The 26,103-nt window shown below is 37.5% G+C and overlaps 3 protein-coding genes across 5 annotated transcripts; 2 read left to right on the forward strand and 1 right to left on the reverse strand.

Moving 5' to 3' along the window:
- Positions 1-15: 15 nt before the first annotated feature.
- LOC149290551 (carboxypeptidase O-like) lies at positions 16-8,305 on the reverse strand. Its single transcript, XM_089488389.1, has 9 exons — positions 8,202-8,305; positions 7,528-7,642; positions 6,114-6,215; positions 4,571-4,675; positions 4,041-4,151; positions 3,277-3,367; positions 1,422-1,624; positions 895-979; positions 16-287 (listed from the first exon to the last, which is right to left on the reverse strand). Exons 1-9 carry the CDS (start codon positions 8,303-8,305, stop codon positions 16-18), a joined length of 1,188 nt encoding a protein of 395 aa, XP_089344515.1.
- Positions 8,306-11,261: 2,956 nt separating this feature from the next.
- LOC149290552 (gamma-crystallin-3-like) lies at positions 11,262-16,296 on the forward strand. 3 transcript variants are annotated; one of them, XM_089488532.1, is made up of 3 exons: positions 11,262-11,270; positions 15,596-15,841; positions 16,021-16,296. In XM_089488532.1, the coding sequence occupies exons 1-3, from the start codon at positions 11,262-11,264 to the stop codon at positions 16,294-16,296; spliced, it is 531 nt and encodes a 176-aa protein (XP_089344658.1). The 3 variants fall into 3 exon arrangements, with proteins under 3 accessions (XP_089344658.1, XP_089344655.1, XP_089344657.1); XM_089488529.1 differs by lacking the exon at positions 11,262-11,270 and adding an exon at positions 15,406-15,414 and having other exon boundaries at positions 15,596-15,850; XM_089488531.1 differs by lacking the exon at positions 11,262-11,270 and adding an exon at positions 15,406-15,414.
- Positions 16,297-21,591: 5,295 nt separating this feature from the next.
- On the forward strand, positions 21,592-23,969 carry LOC149290553 (gamma-crystallin 2-like). Its single transcript, XM_089488541.1, has 3 exons — positions 21,592-21,600; positions 22,087-22,329; positions 23,694-23,969. Exons 1-3 carry the CDS (start codon positions 21,592-21,594, stop codon positions 23,967-23,969), a joined length of 528 nt encoding a protein of 175 aa, XP_089344667.1.
- Positions 23,970-26,103: the final 2,134 nt, after the last annotated feature.

A 26,103-nucleotide genomic window follows, 5' to 3' on the forward strand; every position in this document is an offset into this window, starting at 1 on the left:
CAGTTGAGATCTTTATTAAAATAGAGAATAATATGTCCCTACAATGAAAGAGAAACTCAGATTGACCCACAGTGTAACTGAAAAAATACTTTCTGCACCATTAAAATGTTTTTCATTCAGATACTCTACAATAGTTAAAACTGCATCTGTAGTTTCTTCGCAAGTTGGTTTGATCTGGTCTTCAGGGAGTTCAAATCCAAAAGTGCCATTGTCTCTAAGCTCAAACGTGTATGAAAATTGAATTCCCAAATCCGTAGCCCAGTCTCTTGATGATCCTGAATTGCTATCTGTCAATTAAAACATATTACACACAAATAAGTATAGGGAACATATGTAAACATCCATGTTTTAATGGCTAGTGAGTACTTATTGACTTGGGACCAGGTAGCTTACACTAGTCCAAAAGCACCAAACCCTCATGCTTATTTATTAATACATGGAAGCAGATTATTAGGTAGACTCCAATTAAATATTGGGTACATGGGAGAATATTAGTAATGGTTTGACCTAAATGGATACTCAGTAACCTACAAATTTGTTGGTGAAAATGCCCACAGGGTTGGAACAATGGTTGAAAAAAAGAAAGATATTGCATTTCATGGGTACTAGATAATCCTACAGCATTTACAAAGTTAAGTAAAATGATTTCAATACAGTGACCATTATTTCAAAATGTCATTCCTAATGGCAAACTGCAGTGCTGAACAACCTCTGAACCATAACATGTAATTAATTAGTTATAAAAATATTTATGATCAGTCACACTATCAACTTATAGCTCAAGTTAACTACAAGTTAACCTAATAGTTAACAAGTTACACATTTTTATTGCTATGCTACATTAATTAACTGTGTTTCTTTCTACCACCAGAAAGGAGTTCCAGAACAGCTTACACAGTATGTGGGATGCCGATCCAACTCGGTATCGAGTGCCATGTTTCTCTTGCAGTTTAGTAGCAGCTTTCTGAGCAACTGTCATCTGTGAACGCATTAAATATAAAAGTATATATCATTTAGATAATATTCTGTGTTGGGTCATAATATTTTAACTTCATCGCTCATCTTAGATGAATTGAAATTAATAGATACGTGTAAAATAACTTTAGTTTACAAAACAAAACCAATGGCAGCGCCACCATATCAGTAGATTAAGTAGACTGCCTGATCTACTGTGTATAAACTGGGAGATTTCCCTGCCAGGTCAAAAATGGTGGATGTATAATCACTTACTAAGTGTCGTCTTGACATCTTATGTGCAAATATAGGAAAGTAGTTCCGAAAAAAACCCAGTTATAGTGTTTGGTTGGTTTATATAGTTTTCACGGATCATACAGTGGAAGTGATCTATGCTAGTTTCATAATTTGACTAATATTTCCTAACACTATTTGTTGCAGCAGTATATTTATTTTTGTATTCTTACCATCTCTTCATGGTTAGTGGAAGCATTTTTTGTGTAACCATACGGAAGAAGTATTAGTTGGCTGTATGAGTGAATGGTCAAGAAACAAAGGATCTCAGATTTAATGCTTTTCACCAGTTCTGACACAGCACGAGTTTCGGGTTCCGAAGCTGGCCCAGTTCCACAGTATGTAATGCTGCTACAGTTATGTGATGCTCCAATACCTAGATAACAAAGAATGATGTTCTTTATACCGTTATGTTATATATATAGCTAAATATTGAAAGACAGAAAGTCCATCAAGTTCAGCCATCTCAGGCAACCATATCTGCTGATCATGAGGAATGGACAAAGAATGCCCTAGATCAACATTACCTAAGACAACATTACATCACTATAACTCTGAATGTCTTCGCTCACAAAAAAGACATAAAACATTTTTAAGTAAACCCATCAAAACCACAGTAACAAAACAAAAATAACTTGTTAATGAGTTCCATATCTTAACTGCCCTGACAAAAAAAAGAGGAACAAAATTACTATTTTTCCCTAACCTTAGAGGATGCCTTAGTTTATATGAATAATATCTTATGTTATCATGGAAACATTAAATAGATTACATGTTACACAATTTAAAACAGCATTATCAAAGAGGCAAACCTCCGCTAGACTTGTTTTCATCCTATTGCTCTTTATATGCTGCCCCAGCATGCTAATCAGTCATCTGTCACCACATATGCCAGAACCTCATATGCTCTGGATATTTAAAAATTAACCTCCTGGCTATTACGTATGGACCCCTTAACAACTCCCTATATTTTTGCTCTTATCCGACTCCCCTAACTACTCTGAACATGACTTACGTCTCTCCTCAACCATTATCACTTCTTCCTATTCACCTTCATCTTATGGTGGTGAAGTGCAATGGGGATGTGCCTGCGGTACAGATCTCTACACTATAACTTGATCCTTTCCAGTCAGTGTGCTACAAGATACAAGGCCCAGTGATAAGATTTCTAGAAGACCTCAGACTCTGGTGGCTGTTGATATGGCATAAGGGACAGCTATCGTGGGTCCCTAAGGTAGGCTTACCTACCTTAGGGCCTGGGACATCTGCCCCTTTTCCCCTGTGTTAAATATTGCTCAATAAAGATAGGTAGGTAGAAAGACAGAGGCCTGATCCAGGCACCTCCTCCACTGCCGCCATCTTCACTACACAGCACCAGGATATGTGACATAAAGGCACACAGCTCCTTTAAAATAATCGGGCCCAGTTGGAGAGATCAGAGCTCTCCATTATAACCTGCCCATTGAGCAGAGGCACAATGAGCCTCATAGCATAAGAGGACAACATGCTACCTGATCTTGTGACAGAGGTACTGATACTACACCTTGCCCTCGGCTTAATCTGTCTTTGTGAGAATACTTCCCTATGTACAGTATTATTACAGGCGCAAAGACAAAGAGACAGACAGATCATGAGACATGCAACAGAGGAGGTAGGCCATGGAAAAAATTACCTCCCTGCTTCACCCATCTCCAATAGGATCAGTGTTAAAAGCAATTGTCAATATTTCCATCAAACTAGGATGTGAGAGAAAACACTGGCATTTTTATAGTTTATAGCCAGAGAAAACTCCCAAAATAATTGAATTAAATAAATAACACTGTTATACTGTGACTAGTCTTTTTATTATATTTCTTCACCAGTGTCAATGCTACATAGTGTAGCGTGGGGCCCATGTAGGGTCCTCCCTGGGTCTGTGCTAATTAATATTATTGGTAATATTCAAATGAAATAAAATAGCTTTTTTGTAAGACTTGTGCACTTGTGCATGTGTAATGGTTTGATTACATTATTTGCTTTTTAACTTACTGCACCATCTTGCATCAAAGTTGCGATTAAGGTCAACCCCAAAGCAGGTACCATTGTTGTGTGGCGATCGAGTTTTTCTCCAAAGACGATCCTGTACATTTGGAAACAAATAGTAGTTTCAATATAATTAACCCTGCATGCTATCCATTATTGTGTCCCTCCTTGGCCATATTTTGGGTGACTGCAAATCGAGACACCAGAGGACTTAAGGCTGTAAGCAAGCAGCATTACTAATAGTCAGAATAGCTTTCTAGTAAACTCAGGATTATTGACTGCTAAAATCACATTTATTTGAAATGCCCCCATGTATCTTGCTACAATAATGATTACTGAAAGTATTTTAGACTATTAGTCATTTTGAAATAATTAATTTTATTTAAGTAATATGGCAATAGCAATATAATTATATATGATAACAAGGGAAATTTGTAATGGAGTCGCAAGGCCAAATTTATACATGGTCTCCAGGGCAGCAGGGGGGGGGGTTAAGCATTGCCAACTCTCTGCCCATGTCGCCTTCTACTCCTAACTAATTGAAAGTTATATGAGGCTATCCTTGCCCTTGGCCACGGCAAGTCCCAGCCATCACACAACAGTTGAAGGTTGTTTAACCATGCCTACTCCCTGGCCAATTTTTCTCCAACTCTGCTAGCCCTGTCCTTGTCCACTGTTTGGCTAACAGGAATGTTCTGAGGTATGAACTTAACAATGCACCAAAGTTTTATTACCGTGATTGTATTGATATTCTCTCCTTCTATACATACCGTTGTCCAGGAGTAAATAAATCCATCAATATTGAGGACTGGTACAATATAGAAATCTATATTATGAAGTGCTTTGTTTAAAAGAGGGTCAGTCTTGTGATTTTCAAGAATCTAAAAACATAAACCAAAATAATAAGTATTAGTGTAAATGTTATTATTTTTTTTAGTATAGCACTTTAAGCAGTCTATGAAATACTTCCTCAATTTTGAGAATAGGAATTCCACAAACTGAGCTTTTTTTAAAGGAGAGTATCCTCACCAAACTGAACTTATTTTAAAGGAGAGTACATTTCAAAAGATAAGCCAATGCAATTTTGTTCCCTAAAGTTACAAGTTCAATTACATCAAAGGCTTTTTGGGCATTTATACATCATCTTAGGGAAGAATTTATACAATTTGGGAAAACAAAACTACACATTGCTAGACATATTTCAGCTGGAAAATTGGCCCTATCCAGCAGATGGTAATGTATATATATATATCTACTATACAACTCTTTAGATTTCAGACCCGAATACAAATTTCCATACTTCTTTTATAAACCATTGGCAAAAAGCTACTGAAATCCATTCTCGAGCGTGAATCCCACAGTCTATCCAAATAATTTTTTTTGTTTTGTCAGAGGGCCATCCAATCTGTGAAAAAACAAATGTTTACATGTCACTTGCATTGCAATGTAGTGGCATTTTTATTAAAAGTAAAAAAAAAAACACTCTATCAAGTATATTGAGTAAACAGTAAAAATTACAACCCTGTGAATAGCACGCCCTCACCGAAATAATCACAAGGTTGTAGATAGATTTTCATGAATTAATTAAGATAATACAGCAAATGAAATAAAACAGCTGCCCCTTCCACCACTGTGAAGAAGTGCATAGGCTTAAGGGGCATAAGCATAATCCATTTTATTCTTCTTTCATTGCTGGTTATTATGCATGTATGTTGATTTTTTAAGTAAACTATATGTATGATTTCATAGACTGTCATCTCTGTATCCTTGAACTTGTTAACCCTTGCCTGTTCACACAGGGGCGTTCAGTCATGAGTCAAAACAAATTGTGAATTATTATGGCCAAGTGATATATAATCACAACTTGGTCATAATATACAGTGCATATTCCAAAGAAATATCTTGGAAAATTTGAAAAATGAGTAGCTGTATATCATCTTAAACAATAATTTCCATTTGCTATGCCTTATGATATAATGATATCCCTAATGCTATCAGGTATGATATAATGTACAAAGTAAAATACTTTCAAAAAAAGCCTTGTAAATACAATATATGATCAAAAGTATGAGGGCACCTGACCATCACACCTATATTGGAATCACATTCCAAAGTCAGGGACATTAATATGGAGTTAGCCCCAGTTCTACAGCTATAAGAGCTTTTGCTCTTCTGGAAAGCTTTCCACAAGTCCTTGGATTGTGCCTGTGGTAATTTGTTACAATTTAGGCAAAAAAAGTGGGGTGAAAAACTGATGTTGGACAACAATACTTAGGTCTCAATCAATGTTCCAATACATCTCAAAGGTGTTCAATGGGGTTAAGGTCAGGGCTCTGTGCAGGCCACTTGAATTCCTCCACACAAGACTTGCCATACCATGTCTTTATGGACCCCGCTTTGTGCACTGGGGCAAAGTCATAATGGATCAGGAAAGGGCCTTCCCCAAACTGGTGCCACACAGTTGGAAGCATACAATGGTCTAAAATGTCTTAGTATGATGTAGCATTAATATTGCCCTTCACCGGTACCGAGAAGCCCAAATCCTGAAAAACAGCCCCAACCATTTCCCTCCTTCACCAAACTTTGCAGTAGGACCTATAGGTAGTAGGCATTCTCCTGCCATCCGGCAAACCCAGATTAATCTGTCGGACTATCAGATAATGAAACATGATTCATCACTACAGACATTGAAAACCCACAAAAAACATCAGCTTGAACTTTGAAATGAAGGATAAGCATGAATGGAATAGGCATGAATGGTGTGAAACACGTTTTCTTTGTTGCTCCTATGTCTATTTTTTAAATGTTAGAAATGAGCAATATATTGAAATAATAATACTTACTTTGAAATAATAAATAGGTCTTAACTCATACGTTGATCCCAAATAATGCATTGCTACAATATCACTATATGCCTCTTTGATCTGCACCATCCAGTCATAAATCTACAACAAATTAGAAAATGTAGAGAAATTAGTTTTATTTCATTAGTTCTGGAAACACACATAAAGTTGAATCCATGGTTAACATTTTTTATGACATTTTTAGATAAAAGAGATGATTTAATTTAATTTACCTGAAACAAAACATGTTATACTTAAAGTAAATTTACATGTGGACATGGTTTTATATTCAAACTAAATTAGTTGGTACAATGATAATTCCGTAATATGCCTGTTGGGTTCTAAATGCAAGTGGCTTGTTGTCATTCCAAGTGTATTTCCTCAACGCGTTTCAAGCTCTGTTTTTGATCTTTAACCAGCTTGTAGCCAGAACTGTGCATCCCTATGTTATTTGTATATTAAATATTTTCTTTATCAACTGAGATCATTAAAACAAACTGCTAACCAAGATGTCTATTTTGCTCCTAGCTGACTATGGCATCTGTATGAATGATATGCTGGCCTTCTGAATAGGCTAACATGCCATGAAAGCGCAGTGGGTAGAACCAAGCATGGTGGAAACAGTGTCTAAATACAGCATTTCTTACAGAAGTGTAGTGGGAAAAGGGTTTTTATAATATTTCTATGTGAGAAAAGGGGTGGTAACTGAGATCCCTGGGCTCATAAGAGACCTCATGGAGGATCTATAGACAGCATTGACTGCTCTCTGAAAGAGGGGGTTAAAATTGAAATGGGGAGGATGAAAGAGCACTTGAGAGTTGTGGAGAAGGATTAGAAAAAAAGAGGAGAGTAGAAGAAAAAAAGAAGCAAGTGAAATAAGAAAGAGGTGGAAGAAGATTGTTCAAAATGCTATGTCTCTGACTCTGTAGAGAGTGGACTTCTGACAGTGAGAAGCATGAGTTTAATAAAATGTAATCTGGGGCAATTTCCATGTAATTAAGTTAAGGAGAAGAAGGGCGAGGAAAGTAAATAATTAAAAAAAAATAGAGAGAGAAAAGAAGGGGAGGAAGGGAAAGTACAGGAGAGAGAGAAAGCAAATGGGAGAAAGAGAAGGGGGTAGAGCAAGCAGGGTAGAGATAGAAAATGGGCAACAGAAAAGGTGGAAAGAGAAAGATCTGGGGGCAGTCTAGGTAGAGAATTGGGGGAAAGACAGAAGGGGGTGAGAGATAAAATGGGAAAGAGAAAGAGTTTTGGTAATGTCATGTCAATGACAGGCACATATGCTTGTATTAGTAATAATAAAATATGAATAAAAAGCAGTCACCAGCTTAACCCAGATCCATATGATGCAGACAATGTGTGTCGTATGTGAACTGCAGTACAGCAATTTGGTGTTTGTAAAACCCTTTCTTACCTCATCCATAGGGTGATATTTTGTGTAATCAAACTGAACCAAAGATTTCTTGTCTTTTCTTTGTTCATTTACTGCCTGGGTGTCTATAAGTTCTTGTACATCGGTAATTAAGATTCTGTGAAATAATGAAAATAAAGACTTTTAATGGACATTTGAGTTCTTTGAAGGTTTAACCATACATATCTGCCTCATCTTTGAATTCTGTATTCATCTGTTTTATGTACTGAGTTATGTAACATGATTCATAAATGTCACAATGGCCACAACAGAAATTACTGGAATATAATTTCTAACAGAATCCAGGGATCTAGCGAGACATTCCTAGATGTCATTGTCACCTTGCTCATAGCAAAAGCCAGCTACAAGATGGGTAGCCGCTTCAATTCTCATAGTAAAAGTGCTGCTGCGGGGAAAAAGGGTCTCCCAAAGAAGAGTACCACCGCTCAAGACATGACATTATCCTATATTTTATGAAGCACCAATCATTTCTACAGTTGGAGCAATATCTGTTAGTAATCTAATATCTGTGCAATAAATTAGTTTTTGTAATAGTGCCTTTTAAAAAAAGGTTTATTGTGTTTCTGAGGTGATAAATAATGTTTGTTTCTAGTATTTGTTTGTAGGTATGCAACGTAAATCAAGTTTATTTAAGAAATGTAAATTTTTTAACATACTCGAATGAGATACCCCTATGACGGAAGTTCTCTTTTAACACCTGTAGAATTGAGAAAGGCACGTGGATATGCACATCAACTCCGGGAGTAATTTCTTCAACCATTTTTGGCTTCCAAAGATCAAGCTGCATTAAAATGAAATAAATAGAATAGTGTATTAGCAATGTGATGTTTCACCAATGGAGAAGAGCTCCAATAGGAATAGAAAAGTATATAGAATGTTGGAAATCAGCCTTCCATTAAAGATAATGGAGGATGCAATGTTCCTTCTCTAAATGCCAAATACATGATAAGGCAGAGTTTATCTTCTGTATTTTCTACTATTTAAGTTTTGTGATCCATTATAGCTCACGAATCCCAGATATGTGAGTCATAGGTTGACCAACCTGGTAGGCGTAGCATGGTCTATACCCTGCATATGTATCAGCTTTTAAGTGTCTTTAAATGTCTTGAATATTTAAAAAAAAAGTAAAATATGGATAGGTTATGACATTGTGGGTATATCACCTCTGTTTTCTGGTTCTGGTGAATGTACATAATAAGCTTTACTTTTGTCTCAGACTGATACATACCAAAAGTTAATCTTTAAAATAGCAAAACACTAAGTACTGTAAGATTTGATCTAGCCCTGACTTAAATGTGGACTAACTACCATATTTAAGTTTATATTCATTCAATGTGATGTTTTACTCACCTGTAGCTCAGTGCAGGTGTTTTGTATATATTTAGCATGATTTGTAGTCTCTGGGATTACTTTTAGAACTTGATTCCTAAAAGAAAAAATATATGTTCTAATTATTCTTTCATTCTATTAATTTATAATTTGTACCGTTATTTTCCAGGTTTAAAAAGCAGACACGAAGAAGATAGTATCAAAAAGCATATGCAGCAATGATGTAAAATAGTTAACCATTAAATAACAGTAACAAAAGATGCTGACATTATTTTTGTTTAAAGTGATAATAGTTAAGATGAATAGATATGAGTAATAAACATTTGTCAAATCCAAACAACTGATCCTTTTTATTGGCATGAGTCATAGCAGTCTATGAATACTGGAGAGTGTTAAATATAACACTATACTATAGCATCCACTTAAACTGAAAACCAATAGCTACACTGGGACATCCTTGGTGAATACGTGTAACGGGTTCACCAAGAGAGCTGTAGTCACTCCCAGAGATCACCCAGATGTATCCCCCTGTTGTCCCCGAAATCACTTCCAGCACCAGCCAGCATGCACACCTTGGAACCCTGCTATGTGTACCCAATAAGTAGACATAACTACCTTGAAGAGAGTACAGCAGGAATGAACATTTTATTGAACAGAATATAGCATATTTATCCACAGACAACAGCCAGGGCTCGATCACATCAGTACATAATTGAATTACATCACACAATATAACACAACAATTATAAAATTAACTAACTTAAGGTGCAGGGAAACAATGACTATGGAAGTGGCCTCCTATGGTGTGAGCAGATAGTCTTTGTACATTGCAACCTGCAATTTTACACAGGGGAACCATGGCCCAAATGCCCAGGCTGAATGTGGGCAAGTGTCCACAAGACTGCAACTCTCAGGAAGGGGATGTGTCTGGTCCAGCAATGTAGTTCTGTCACAATACGCATTACCGGTTCCCCATATTTAATATTCCCCCAATACAGTCTGATGCTTTCACATGATGTTAATCAACTTGTGAAGTCCCCCTTCCCAACAATTCTACTCCAGATAAAAGCTGGCTACTCCACAAGGCTATATATTGAAAGGAACTTTTGATCTGGTGCAGAATGGGGCCATCCAAAGTGTTCACGTAGTGGTCAGTAGGAACATAAAGATTGTAAAAGGCTCTTTTTTATTATAGACAACATGGACAATGTTCCTGCCTCTTTGCCATCTCTCCTTTGCTTACTTTTTATAACTTTATCTCAAGATTGTAAGCTTGCGAGCAGGGCTCTCTCCACCTAATGTCTCTTGGTCAGAGTAGTGTTTGTGACAAAGGCTTGTGGAAGTCCTTGTAGCTTATGGAGTATTTAAAAAAAATGACCCCTCCTATCTTAAAACCCACACAGCTTGATAGTGACTTAATCGTTACCAATATAGTGAAAATGTAGCTTGGTTATATGATGGGTCTCTAAAGTGCGAACGTGTCTATCAAAATCAGCTTATCTCATATTGTATGCAATAGTAGCTTCTTTTGTCAAATATGATTTAGATTGACAAAGGTTGATGGAAGCTTTTTTCTTCTTTTAAGCCCACATACATATATATATATATACACTTTACAAAGTTTTGTGGTTTTGGTGGAAAGTGACAGATTTATTTTAATGCCCCTGGTGTTTAAGTTACAAAGTTAGTCAGCTGAAGTACAAATCTGGTACACAATATAAAATACATATCTGCTGTTAACTGGATTACATCCATAAAACTAATCATCTTACTGCATCTGCAAATCGAAATGTATTTAAAAAATAATCACTGGGTAACTTTTATAACTTCTTTAATAGAATATCTGTCCTGTAAAATTATTCCACGGTTCTAACTCACCCGTTATACTGGACTTTTAATGATCTCCCCTCCAAAACCAGAACAATTAAAATTCCAAGGCTGACATGTAGAAACTTCATTCTTGCAGAAAAAGATGGTTTTTATGTGAAGACTGAAGTCGGCTCAGGCAGTATATACAAAAAAAATGTGTTCATACCAAAAAACACATAAGTTATTAAGATAACACTATCTATGCCCTTCCCATTTGAATTGCATCTGTATAATAAACAATCCTGCATTGCTACAGCTTCCATTGCCAGGAGTTTGGATTGGATTTCTATGAATCCCAATAGACCAGCGCAGTCTAATTTTACAAACAAATTGTTCTTTTGTACGTTCTAATGACATTGAGCTAATGTCTTGACCAAGTAAACAATACAGTGTTATCAGAGCATATTATAACAAACAATTTAAATATATATTTAGGTTAAAAGTTATTATACACTTTTTAACGTCCATTTGTAAAGAAGCTGAAACACATTATCCATGTATTAAATCATTAGCAGTAGATGGAGAGAGCAATTTAATGGAGTATTAAAGTGGGGTTTTTTCTTCCTGAAAAGACTGTCCATTGTACACTTTTCATTAATTTTGCTGATACCTAAAATAATAACCAGATATCAATAAAATAGTCTTAGGGCTGGCCAACTAATTATATGTGTGGCTGTGGCTGCCAATGAAAATCTACACTGCCCCTGTAGCTGTATTGGTGGCCATGGTTGCGTCCACACGTATAATTGGTTCCACTGTGCCTATGCCAGTCGGCGACAGAGCGCTCCGCAAATCTCTGCTTTCCTGCTTACATTGGGCCAGTCCAAAATTGTTCACAAATGGGTGATCTGAGCTGAATTATATAACAGCCCAATTGAGGCAGGAATGCAGCAAGGTCCCATAAAGTGTCCCTGCGGTAAAAGTGTGCAATATATACGCTCTGGGCCAATGGTGTGCAGGGAGAGAAGCTTTACAGGGCAGACAGAGAGAAACCTGTTGTGAAGTAAGGGATTGAGACTTTGTATGTATGTATATATAAAAGAGAATGGATTCATTTGTGTGTGTTCTAGCATGAATGTGTAAGTGTATGGCATATGAATGTGTATTTTTGTAGGCATTTATGTGTGTGGGCATGGATGTGTAAGTGTTTGGGCAGATTGGAGAGGCAGGCTATTAAACACGCATGTTGTTTTGGGGCACTGACAAATTACTTGGTGGCAAAAATGACACAGACAATCTGGGGCAAAGATGGCACAGGCAAACTGTTTGGGGGCACTGATAAGCTGGTTGGGAGCAAGGAATGAACAGGTTTGCTGTTGGAGAACTAAGATGGCATAGGTAGGCTGTTTGGGGGCACAGATAAGCAGTTTGGGACAAAGATGGCACAGGCAAGCTGTTTAGAGGCAAAGATGATACAGATAAGCTGTTTGGGGGCAAAGATGGCACAGGCAAGCTGTTTTGGGGGGCAAAGTCGGCACTCACAGTTGATAATGATTGTGCTTGGGTATTGCAACAAAATAGGATGTTAGCGGTATAATGAAGGTCAGGGGCAACTTTACACTGACACATAGATGCATACAGACACACTAACACCATAAACATACATACATACACACAAACACTTTACACACATGTATATACACATTCTTACAAATCACACATAGATACACGTACCATTCTAACATCTATGTACACACACAGGCCCTCCAACACCATTTATACAGCACATACATGCACATAGCCACTTAAACACCATGCAATTACACATATAAACATACATGCATGCACACACACACACAATTCACTTACTTACATAGATGAATATGCAATCTAAAACCATACACTTATATACTCACACATCCACTGTAACAATATACACTTACACATGTGTACATAGACATATTCACTCTCTGACAATCCATGAAGCTCACATACATCAATATGCAGAAATTTAGCTGCTTAATTATTCTCTGCTTTTAGACTATAGATGGAGTAAAATGTGGTTCTCAGTCTCACTTTTCCAAATTGCTATTTGATAAGGCTGCTGAATTTGAAGACTCCGCATCCTAAAATATTTATTTAACTTTAGTGACTACAAACAACATTACGGGGTATATTCATTAAAGGCTATGTTAAATCAATTAGGGAGTAGAGTATCGTTCCTAAAACCGACTTGACTGCATTGGCTTATGTGGACCAACATCATCGGTAATCTTGATTCACAACTCTACCAGATTTTAAGTGAACTTTAATCAATCCATAAACGTCTAACACACAACAACTTGCATTAAAAAACATAGTATTTTGTCATGTGTGGCAAACAATCTGAAAAGTAAACTCAACATCATGGGAAAAGGCAAGCTGAGCCAGGTATGATCACACTTTTAATAGAGAAAACAATCTAACAGCCAGCTTTAGTATAAAATTCAGCTGTGAACTGTCAGTCTCTAGAGTGCTTGTTGTGTGAAACAGAATACGCTGAACTCCAGAGCTGTAATGTAGACCAAGTCATATTAAAACTTCACGGATTTAATATTACGTATAATCTTTAGATCCCAGCAGGCAGCATCTTCTTCCAATCCAAGCACAATATCCTAGCCTTTCTCCCCATATGCAAAGAGAGAACATTTCTTATGGTGGAAAAAAAGCTACATCTTCATTTAGGATTGTACCTAAACAGAAATTAAAAAAGTTAAGGCAACAAATACAAATTATTCTTCTCTTTAATTTAAAATAAAACTCTGAAATTAAGTATTACAAAGAAAGAATTATCTGATGTCGTAAAACTAAAGGAATTTGAACCTGTCTGAAGTTAGCACAGTGCAATATAATTTACCAACAACAATATAATTTACAACATGGCTTTGAGCTTAAATACCTTTAAACGCCACTTTTGGTTAAGAAAAAAAAATAGATGGTATGGGTCAGAGCTCAAAGATTGTACTAGCAATTAAAATACCTGGACATATCAGCCCAATTAAAGTGGCAAAATACATAAAAATACATTTATCAAATACAGCAGGTAAGGCTATAACTGAAATATAAGTAATTTAAATGTTTTCTGTGATGTGCTTCATTTCCTATGCTTCATCAGCCATAACATTATGACCACCTGCCTAATATTATGTAGGCTATGTAGGTTTTTTCCGCCAAAACAGCTGTGACCTGTGGGGGCATGGACTCCACTAGACCTCTGAAGGTGTGCTGTGGTATCTTGCACCAAGACGCTAGCAGCAGATCCTTTAAGTCCTGTAAGTTGCAAGGTGGGGCCTCCATGGATACAAATGAAGCACACTCACCAGGCCATCCACATGATGTAAAAGAAAATGTGATTCATCAGACCAGGTCACCTTCTTCCATTGCTCTGTGGTCCAGTCCTTATGCTCACGTGCCCATTGTAGGCGCTTTTGGGCAGCGGGCTGGGGTCAGCATGGGCACCCTGACTGCGTATGTATGCGGCTACACAGCCCCATAAGCAACAAACCGAGATGCACTGTGTGTTCTGACACCTTTCTATCACAACCAACATGAACTTTTTTCAGCAATTTGAGCTACAGCCCCTCACGTTCATCAATGAGCCTATGACCCTGTCGACGGTTCAACGATTTTCTTTCCTTGGAGCACTGCAGTGCTACAAAAGTTGCAGTGCTGGAGATGCTCTGACCCAGTCGTCTAGCCATCACAATATGGCCCAAAGTCGCTCAGATCCTTATGCTTGCCCATTTTTCCTGCTCTAATCAACTTTGAGGATGACATTTTCACTTGCTGCCTAATATATCCCATCCACTGACAGGGTCCATGGTAAAAAGATTATTAGTGTTATTCACTTTACCTGTCAGTGGTTATAATATTATGGTTGTTGATTGGTGTGGCATAGATTACACTGCCCTCTCTCCCTACTAAGCATGTATTACATTAGTGAGCTGCCCTGAGCCAAAAGTAATCAACAGCCTTCTGGCATATGATCCTTTGCAGTTCAAATTCAGCTTATACAACAGAATGCCAAAATACAATATTACTAGATATATGTTCTCCTTCATTAAAATGGATGGCAGTTGGGTGGTGGCTCTGCCATCCTTCTATATGTGCCAGCCTGAGTCAAATTAATCGATCCCCTTGACATTTATAGGCAGTTCCTGTGGTCTAGAACTGTGACACCCCTGGTTGCTGAAGGCAGGTAAAATAACTCATATTGGAAAATATGTATTTACCCATATATTATAACATGTGAACATCTATAAAATATTTGCTTAATAGCCTATTGTGTATACAGCAAGCTTAATATAGGAGTATCTGTGCGTGCAGCTCATAGAAAGAAAATACGATTAATGTTTAGCCATGTTGTTTCATCATCATAGCTAGAAGTTACTGTCCCTTAGAACAATTGCTTTTGCTGACATATACCCTAAAGTGGGGCCTTTGTGCACTGAAATAACAAAAGCATTAATTCCCTATAACCCAAAAGCAAGCAGTACCGTACATTCACAAAGTCCAACACTATAGAAAATAAAGCTGTACATAAAGAAAACTTTAAATTCATTTTAATAGACAAATAATACTGCTTTTGTTCAATGTATGCAGAATAAGCATGAGATGAGTTCTAGATAAGCAGAGATCTGTACCCTTTGGAAACACTCAGCATTTGCATCGAGTCCAGTTAAAATGGGAAAGGTAAATTATAGTTAGAATATGATATACATTATCTACCATGGTGATTAATAAACTGAAAAAAGTTCCTATACATTAGTAATTTAAAGTATTCAGTGTGTTTTTTTGTTTGTTTTAGACAAAACATATGGATTTATATAAAATCTGCAAAAATAGAAACTAATTGGTTTCAATATTCCTGTAGATTATCTTCTATGAGGACAAAAACTTCCAGGGCCGCTCTTATGAGTGCAGCTCTGACTGCTCTGATCTGCACTCATACTTCAGCCGCTGCAACTCCATAAGAGTAGAAAGTGGACCATGGATGATCTATGAGCACCCCAACTACAGAGGATACCAGTACTTCCTCAAAAGAGGTGACTGCCCGACTGCCAGCAGATGCCAGATGGGTTTTAATGACTCCATTCGTTCATGCTGCATGATTCCACAGGTAAAATATGTTCCTGCCAAACTTACTATTTTTATATATTTACTTTATTCGTGTGAACTAGGAAATTGGCATTAAACGTAGAAATTAAGAATATGGTATCATATAAGAGAAACTATAAAAATGTTATATTATTAAGTTTATGTTATCTGACAGAAATATCATTTTTTTCCCTTGAACAGCATAGAGGTCCGTACAGGATAAAGGTATTTGAGAGAGAAGATTTCAAGGGACAACCAATGGAATTCACAGATGACTGCGCCAATGTTCACGAGCAGTTCCGTTATCACGACATCCAGTCCTGCAATGTGTTTGAAGGATATTGGATCTTTTATGAAGAACCCAACTACAGGGGACGCCAGTATTACCTTAGGCCTGGAGAGTACAGGAGATACACTGACTGGGGTGGTGTCAATAGCAGAGTTGGCTCTCTGAGACGTGCTATGGACTTTTATTGATGTAAAATTTAAAATTGTAAAACTTTCACTAAATAACATATTTAAATTATGAAGTATAAATATATATTCTTGCATCAACTAACACAAAGCATAAAAACCGTAAAGCAATGTTATCATTACATTTAATACGTAGAACTACAATCCAATCAGACACAAACTGGAGAGTTGAAGACTGTGCAATGAATTCTCTAATACTAAAAGCACATGGCAGAATCCTCAACTTCCTTTTCTCTTACGGCCATACTCCCCACAAAACTCACTTGATATATTCATGCACATAATGCAAATAATGATGCTCACAGCATTTATTAATAATTGTTAAAATGAGGACCTTGATAGCACATTACATTTATCAAAATTAATTCCAAGAAAGAAACATTACTATTCACTGACATTCTCCAATTAATGTTTTCATCGCTTGTACTACCATGTGATGGCAGCACCATGCCTTCACATCCACCATTAGGTATTAGGACTGCCATGAGAGGACACCAACATTAAACCTAGACTGTCCATCCTGGCTGTATTGTGTCATGATGAGAAGGCAATATATGTTGTTGTCTAGAGAAAAAATAAATCATGAACATCCATGTTTTTAATTTTAGTTTATTTATTATAAATTATATAAAAACATTTTGATACTACCCCCAGATTTATTCTTTGTCTCTCTCTGCCTCATAATCAGTGTGAAACAAAAAGAGGCAGTGATCACTACCAACAGTAGTCTTGCTACCTATTGGGGCTGCAATTAGCCATGATCAGTGATAGAGGTGTTCCATCTTGAATTTTCAACTCACAGGCAACTCTCTCAATACATTTGGGGGTTGCCTTTTTTTAGCACTCCCACCAAGAGTAGTGTCAAAATTTGTTGACATGCATCGTTCACTTACCTTCTCCAGCCGCTGTCTGGTCTCCTCTAATCTCTCTATGAAGCTGCAGAGGACACACTGACAAGAGGGGGGGGGTGAGAGAAGGTGACAGGAGTGTGTGTGAGAGTGTGAAGCTGAAGAGAAAAAACAGGAGGGGAAAGACCATGTGCAGTGTATACTGTGCCTTCAATAGAAGCTACTCTAAATTAGAATAATTCGTTTTTATAAGATTCATCTTGATAACACTTGTCCCCCTGCTCATAAATGCTATGTTTTGCTAAAGTTTTAAGGAAAAGATGACCAGTATTAAGGAATGATGTGTGTAGATAAACATTAAAATAAAGTTGTCAGAAGATCAGACGCATTTGATCCATTCAGTCTGCCAGTTTTATCTGTTGTAAATGCTCAAACATTAATCAGTCCTTGGTCTTGTTTTAGATTCAAGAGTCATATGCCTATGCTGAACATGTTTAATTTACCTTCTTAGCATCTATCACTTATGCTGGGAGGCTGTTACACTTATCCACCACCTTCTTATTTAAAGAAATCATATTGACATTAAGTAAAACTTCCTTAGAGGGGTACCTGGAGAACACATGGCATGAGAATGCACTACGCAAAGAAGGCAAGCCGACTAAGGCAGTGTAATCCTTTGGGCAACATTCTGCTGGGAAAGCTTGGGTCCTTTCATTCATGTGGATGTTACTTGGACACCTACCATATGCCTAAGCATGTACCGGACCGTGTACACCCTTTCATGGACACATATTCCCTGATGGTATTGGCCTCTCTCAGCAGGAGTAAAAATGGTTCAGCAATGGTTTGGGGAACACAACAACGAGTTCAAGACTCCAAATTCCAAATCTCAATCCAATTGAGCATCTCTGTGATGTGCTGGACAAACAAGTCTGATACATATGAGGCCCCACCTCGCAATTTACAGGGCTTAAAGGTTCTTCTGCTAAGTCTTGGTGCCAGATACCACAGCCCACCTTCAGAGGTCTAGTGGAGTCCATACAGTGACGGGTCAGGGCTGTTTTGGCGTAAAAAGTGGGACCTACACAATATTAGGCAGGCGGTCATAATGTTTTGGCTGGTCGATGTATATGCGGACATGTTAGCACTGGGAAGATCTGTTACAATACATTGTTAACCCCTTCGCGACCTTTGCCGGTTCAGGACCGTCATGACATGAAGGTCACTAAATGACCTTTGACGGTCCTGAACCGTCAAAAAGTAAAATAAGCTTAGAAAGTGATCAACGATCACTTTCTTCGCTTAAACGGCGTTACTGTAATGCCTCGATATCGAGGCATTCAGCAAGGCCGAGATCGGCATCGGGGGCCATGTCTGGCCCCTCCCGGAGGCGTCAACAGCCGCCATACATTGTATGGCGGCGGACGCCAGTTTTAAAAGCGTTTAGGAGGCGATCAACGATCGCCTCCTAAACTTAAATGGTGTCGCTGGAATGCCTCGATCAGGAGGCATCCAGCGACACCAAACACTTACCTCTGGGTGGGCTGTGACCGCTCCGGAGAGCGGTCACAGCCGCCGCTGCCGGTGATCTTCGCCATCAAGCAAGATGGCGGCGGCCCGGGAAATAAAACAATAAAGACGAAAAAGTTCGCTAGAGGGTCTCCAGACCCTCTAGAGAACTGGCTCCACTTGCTGGTTGAATACAGGTACTGCATTCAACCATGCAAGTCAATGGAGCCCAGTTTTCTAATCACTATGTGATTAGTAAAATATTCAAAAAAAATAAAAATAAATAAAAAATGGGAAAAAAATTAAAAAAAAATGTGCTAACATTTAAAAATTATTATGCAGTGATGCCACTAGATGAACCATCCAGTACCAGAAAAATGTGTAAAAAAAATATAAAAAAAGTATTAAAAAAATAAAATAAAATTAAAAAATAAAGTTTATTATTTTGAGCAAGTGCTAAAATTTCTCAAAAATCTCAACAAAGAGTTAAAAAAAAGGCACTTCAAATACCCAAGGGGTGTCTAATATATAAAAAAAATGGCTGATGGGGTAAATTGGAGTGGCCTAGCTCAAAGATAGGGCATAGGTACAGACTGACCAAAATGGAGAAAAAAAGCGCACTTCCCAAATGTGGCATTTTAAATCTGAAACAACCCGACAAACCCATGCATGTCGGGTATCACTGCACTCAGGAGATGTTCCTGAACACACATTGGGGTGTTGTTTGACAGTGGCATATACCAGGACCTGTATATCTATAACTAAAGTACAATTTGTGTGAAAAAAAAATAAAAAAAAATTACTATTACAAAGTTTGACAAAGTGTAGTTCTATAATTGGTGCATGGAAAGGGTTAAAATAACAGCATTTGGAATACCCTGGGGTGTCTAGTTTTCAAAAATATATGGTTTGAATGGGTTAAATTGAGTTAACCGGCTTCAAAGATATTCCAAAGAGGAGAGGGAGGCACAATGACCAAATGACCACCTGAATTACGCATGCCCCAAAAGTAGCCTTTTACCAGCCAAACAATCTGACAAACCCATGCATGTGGGGTATCGCTGTACTCAGGAGATGTTGCTGAACACACATTGGGGTGTTGTTTGACAGTGACATATACCAGGACCTGTATATCTATAACTAAAATACAATTTGTGTGGAAAAAAAAATAAAAAATTACTATTACAAAGTTTGACAAAGTGTAGTTGTATAATTGGTGCATGGAAAGGGTTAAAATAACAGCATTTGGAATACCCTGGGGTGTCTAGTTTTCAAAAATATATGGTTTGAATGGGTTAAATTGAGTTAACCGGCTTCAAAGATGTTCCAAAGAGGAGATGGAGGCAGACTGACCAGATTTGTTAAAAAAGATTTGGAAATCATAAAACGCTGCTTGTACTTATTGCCCTATAACTTACAAAAAACAGCAAAAAAACATAAAAACATTGGGTATTTCTAAACTCAGGACAAGTAGTAGAATCTATTTAGCTAGTTTTTTTACTTGCTTTTTTAGGTGAGTAAAAGATTTTTCAAATAAAAGTCATAAAATGTGTTTTTTTTTCAATTTTTCACCATGTTTTTTAAATTTTTTTATAGTAAATAAGATGATACGATCAAAATAATGGTATCTGAAGAAAGCCCATCTTGTCCTGAAAAAAACAATATATAACTTATGTGGGTACACTAAATGGGTGAGGAGAAAATTACAGCTGAACACAAGCACCACAAAAGTGTCAAAACAGCCTCGGTCCCACAGGGTACAAAACGAAAAATGAGCCCGGTCCTTAAGGGGTTAAAATAACAGAGCAGTAATCAACAAAAATACGTCTATCAATTTTAGAAAAGCAAAGATAGGACAGTTTTATGTAGGTACAATATACATAATATTTTATAAACATTTATAGCATTTGAATAATAGTAGAGTAAACTAACTAATGTGACGGGGTAATGAACCTCTTGCACATAAATAGCAGAAATGAACCCTTTTCAGGAATTAATGGAAACAGTCACTTTTCTGATTTATTTTCATATATGCTGTCTCATTAGGTTATATATAATTTATGTGACATTAAACATCTGTGAGCTGTTGGTATAATGCTGTTCGTTCAACATGATTATAAGTCATGATTGGTGGTAAATATCACTGTTTATATATTTTTATTTTTTAGTGTTTCTTTATTCAGGGAGAAGCCCTGTGAAGTTGTAGAGAAGAGAACACAAAATGACTGCTAAAGGGAAGGGCTACTTCTGACTCTTAGTTAGTGACATTTTCTGGTTTAGGGCAGGAGGTCCAAGGCGTATTTATGTCACGTATTCTGTAGAATTTCCATCATATGCAGCCTGCTATTTGCCCGACATGTGGTAAACTTACTGCCAGCAAGCTCTAATCCTGGCTCATTGAGTCTTCTATGGGGCCTACTGAGATCGGTAGTGCGAAATATAGGACCATAGAGGGGTATTCTGAGTAACGGTAAGGTGAAGGGTTTCTTTTCCTTTTTATTTTTTATTTTTATTTTTGCCTACTATAATAATGTTTTATGAAATATAATGAGAAAGTATAACTTCTATATGTTTATCTACAATACATACAATGTAACAAGCTCTTAGAATCAATAGAAATAAATATACTTGATTTGTCACCGTGCAAGATGATTTGTTCTTTTGTTGTTCAATTTGTTACATTTCAAATCAAAAAGGTTTTGCTGATTTACCCAGTTCTCTAAATCCTACATGAAAAGAACCAACAGTTAAAAGAACAGTTATACAGTATGACACAATAGACAAGCACACACTGTAAGGAATAAAGCAAATGTACCTTTGCTGCTATTGGTTGATACAATTTCTATGGTAAATGCAGATTAAACACATGATACACAGTATATAACGGCTTTGGTGTCATTTTGCAAGATTGTTTAGCTGACATCAGTGCTGTGACACAAACATGGGGAAGGTAAATGACTCTTACTTTGTGCATGTATGCTGTGATATTCAATATATCGAATGACAGTATGAAACTCTACATTCACAATTAAACCAGGGTTCTTATTAAGTCTGAAAATGACTGATGTTTAGATAAAATATCAATAACTTATAATTTGTATAGTGATAGTTACCGGTAGAACAATATATTTTCCAAGATTCTGTTAAGAAGTCAATACTGGGGCATTTTCCGATCTAGAGAAGTAATATTATTTTGATGCTTTGGACTGCATTTACCTGTTTGCTTTTAACCCTGTTGTCCTTTAAAATGAGGAACTAAACTGGGTTTGGAGTAATTAATTTAAAATGTTGCATTTTTTGTTTATATTACTTATGTTGTAGAAAGTAATATAAACAAAAAGTGCAACATTTTAAATCAATTACAAAATATACTTTGAGGTTAATTACATCATTTATTTGGGATTATACATTACTGTCTCAAAATACTTCCCTACAGATAATATTCTACGAGGACAGGAACTTTCAAGGGAAGTTCCACGAGTCCTCTGGAGACAGTGCTGACCTACATTCTTACTTTGCTCGATGCAACTCTATCCGAGTAGAGAATGGTTGCTGGGTGATCTATGAACGCTCCAACTACATGGGACATCAATATTACCTGAAGAAGGGGGAATACCCTGATTATCAGAGCTGGTTGGGGTTTAATGACTCCATTAGGTCTTGCCATTCAATCCCTCAGGTAAGTAAAACCTTAAACTTTCATTTGTTTTGTAAGACTTTTTTTGTGAGACATAATTTTGTTCATAAAATGCATACATAAAATACAGTATACGTATTACAATACATTTAAATGCCTGCCATATTTGATTATACTTTCTGTGGCTTCCATTGTGACTATGGTTAATGGAGAATAAAAGTTCAGTTTCAGAGAATGAGTCTAAGAAATGGCTACCATGTCCTAGGAATTACTCACTCCCGTTTACAATATATTTAACTAAGAAGGTTGTAGATAAGTGGAACAGCTTCTCAGTAGCTGGTGGTAAAGTGATAAGTGGTAAAGGCTAAAACTGTGAGGGAAGTCAAACATGCATTGAATGGGATATGCGTATCCTCAATCAAATATGAGACCGTTTAGTGATTAAGGCTTTGAGTCAGGAGAAAAAAAAAAGATTAAATAAGCGGAACCAATTTGTATATTTTTATGTTTATTAACAGTATTCAGACCAGTGGTGGAACTACCGGGGTCGCAGGGGTCGCGACTGCGACCAGGCCCTGGAGTTCTGCCAGTCAGGGGGGCCCAAGGGGTGCCGAGCGGTTGCTGACAGGGACCACTCGCCACCTCTTGGGCCCCCCTGACTGGCAGAACTCCAGGGCTCCTCTGCTCCCGCCGCTGCCGCCGCCACCTGCCTCAGCGCTGCCCCGACTGCAGTGGCGGGAGCGGGAGGCGTCTGTCTCGGGTTCCGGCGCTTCATGCTGAGCGCCGGCATATGATGTCATATGCCGCCGCTCAGCAGTGAAGCCGTGTGCAGCAAGACAGAGGCCTTGCACCCCCACCACGGGACTGCACGGTAAGTGACCTACAAAGGGGGGTAGGGAGAGGGTAGATCGTAAGAAGGGGGGTAGGGAGGGAGAGGGTAGATCGTGAGAAGGGGGGTAGGGAGGGAGAGGGTAGATCGTGAGAAGGGGGAGTAGGGAGGGAGAGGGTAGATCGTGAGAAGGGGGTGTAGGGAGAGGGTAGATCGTTAGAAGGGGGTAGGGAGAGGGTAGATAGTGAGAAGGGGGGTAGGGAGAGGGTAGATAGTGAGAAGGGGGTAGGGAGAGGGTAGATAGAGAGAAGTGGGTAGATGCTGACAGTGCTGACCTACATTCTTACTATTCTTAGAATGGTTGCTGGGTGATCTATGAACGCTCCAACTACTTGGGATATCAATATTACCTGAAGAAGGGGGAATACCCTGATTATGAGAGCTGGTTGGGGTTTAATGACTCCATTAGGTCTTGCCATTCAATCCCCTGGTTATGCCCCTGATTCAGACCAGTGTGTAAAAGGACCAACTTTTAGAGGGCCTATTATTATTGTTTTTCTGTTTGTTTCTCAAACAGCACCATGGATCTTACAGACTTAGGCTCTATGACAAAGAGGACTTCCGTGGTCAGATGAAAGAATATATAAACGACTGTTCGAACATCTTTGAAAGCTTCCGTGTACATGATGTCCTATCCTGCAATGTCCTGGATGGATATTGGATCTTTTATGAAGAACCTGGCTTTAAAGGAAGCCAGTACTTCCTGAGACCCGGTGAATACAGGAGATACAACAACTGGGGATCCATAAATTCTAAAGTGGGGTCTTTAAGGAGAATAATGGACTTTTATTAAAAAGACCAAAATAAAATTTTCCTGTAAAGCAAAGTTTGTAACTCAATTTTTTCATGATTTATTGCAATAAGCATGCACTAGCCACATTTAAATAAAGAATAAAACTTACTTTATCATTTAACTCGCCACTTGCTTGGATAGTAATGCAACATATTGCCTTTGATTATGAATCATTCTTCTCAGTGCAGTTTTACATAACCAAAATTAGACTTATGCATTTGTATTCCTACAAATTTTAATTTTAGTAAAGTTTGTTAAATTCCTGATTTCGTTGTTTTTTTTCCACACTTACTCTTGATAGCTCACTCTGTCATATTCTGGCAATGCTTCCTACAGTCTTCGTGTCTATGCTTCTTCTTCTCCTTCGTTCTGCTTCTTGTTCTTTCTTTCTTTCTTTCTTTCTTTCTTTCTTTCTTTCTTTCTTTCTTCTATCTTTTCAAGTGGTCTGCTTATCCCAGATCCCTGCAGAGTTATCCTGGCCTGGTGTTGCACTTCTGCAATAGGGTGTCAGCGCACATCCTCTCCCCTGATTGGAGGATTAGAGGAGGGGATCTGCTCCACCAGCCTAAAATAATGCAGACATCTCAACCAAAATTGCAGGAAATTAAATTCGATATCTGAAAATGAATATGCCAAAAACGAAACAAAAAATGTGTATGAATTTTTTTTGGTTCATTTGCACAAGTCTAAAAATGAGTATTGTGCCAGACATTAGTAGGATGACGGTGACGTTTAACAAACGTCATTACTTTTATCCCCTAGCTATGAAACAAACTATTTCACAAGTATAGTCTACCAGCAGATGGTGGTATACTATTAATGGTATATATAATTAAATTGCTATGGAATAAAGAACCATGTAGTATAAATGGGGGTTCTCTAAATGATCAGTAACATTTCATTAATAATATTTTAGTTATCTGAAGGCAGGTATATCTTATCTATGATACAGTTACTATAAGATAAGCTTGAAATCAAAAGCCTAGCAAATGACTTATGCAGCTTTAAAATCAGGGGTGTCCAAGTTTTTTCTGCAGTGGGCCACTTCATCAGAATTATATACATGCGAGGGCCGCACTCATTTTTCACTGTAATTTTTAGCCTTTAATAAGATATGCAGATTAAAATAAAGTAAGTGACACAAAACATTTTACTTTTCCTCTCACTGATTTCTGGGCCTAGAAAGTTTTGTGACTACAAATTCAGGATTCTGAATAGAAAAAAGAAATAGTTCTATTTATTCTAGGGATGCACCGAAATGAAAATTCTGGACCGAAGCCGAAAGTTCAGGGTTCACTGACCCCCACCTTTAAAAATAATATGATTATGATTATTATGATTGTTAACAGCAATATCAGGCATACCCAGATTCCAGCATGTACTGGTTGGCTGGGCATGGTAGGAGTGTGATTGCTGTCAATAATCATATATAAATTAATATTGTTATTGTATTTTTTTGTCTAATTTTGGTGTATTAACCACACTTTTATTAAAAGTAAGTAACACACCAAAATTGGACAAAAAAATCAACAATATGATTTGGCATGGTAGGAGTGTGACTGCTAACAGCAATCACACTCCTATCATACCTAGGCAACCAGTAAATGCTGGAACCTAGGCATAATGGGACTGTGATTGATGTTAGCAATCACACTCCTATCATGCCAAGTCAGCCAGTACATGCTAAAACCTGGCTAGCTGCCCCTTGTGTATTGATGCTGCCAGCAGTATGGGGTCTGCACACCCTGTACAGCCACCCTGTACCATGTCCCCCCCACTTACACATCCATGCTATCACACACACACACACACACTCATTCATTCACAGATTCATTCCCTCATTCAAAAGAGATTTAGGATTACGATTTTTGATTGGTTGTGCTTAGTATTGATTTCTATGCATTTAGATGCCATTAGGTATTAATGAGCAAAGATTAGGATAATTTTAGATATTTATTGTAATGGAGAGTTGATGATCAATATTGATTAGTACTTATTTCTGTGTTTAGATATTTACATTTAAATAATTTTAGACATTTATTTATTGTGGGTGGGTATTATTATTATTGATTAGTATTGATTTCTATGTTTTTAAATGGACATAGGTATTAATGAAGATACATATGGTTAGGAA

The sequence above is a fragment of the Sceloporus occidentalis genome, unplaced genomic scaffold, assembly GCF_023333645.1.
Source record: "Sceloporus occidentalis isolate IW3139 unplaced genomic scaffold, rSceOcc1.0.p SCAF_38, whole genome shotgun sequence".
Taxonomy (NCBI): Eukaryota; Metazoa; Chordata; class Lepidosauria; order Squamata; family Phrynosomatidae; genus Sceloporus; species Sceloporus occidentalis.

What these genes read in the sequence shown, in the direction of transcription:
- LOC149290553 (XM_089488541.1), top strand. An exon ending in CTTGCCATTCAATCCCTCAG is followed by an intron (nt 22,330 to 23,693) that starts GTAAGTAAAACC and finishes TTTCTCAAACAG; the next exon opens with CACCATGGATCTTACAGACT.
- LOC149290551 (XM_089488389.1), bottom strand. Translation starts at nt 8,305, where the DNA reads ATGGTTGAAGAAATTACTCCCGGAGTTGATGTGCATATCCACGTGCCT. An exon ending in GACCTATTTATTATTTCAAA is followed by an intron (nt 4,676 to 6,113) that starts GTAAGTATTATT and finishes GTTTTTTCACAG; the next exon opens with ATTGGATGGCCCTCTGACAA. An exon ending in TTATTTACTCCTGGACAACG is followed by an intron (nt 3,368 to 4,040) that starts GTATGTATAGAA and finishes CCAAATGTACAG; the next exon opens with GATCGTCTTTGGAGAAAAAC.
- LOC149290552 (XM_089488529.1), top strand. An exon ending in TGATTCCACAGGTAAAATAT is followed by an intron (nt 15,851 to 16,020) that starts GTTCCTGCCAAA and finishes TCCCTTGAACAG; the next exon opens with CATAGAGGTCCGTACAGGAT.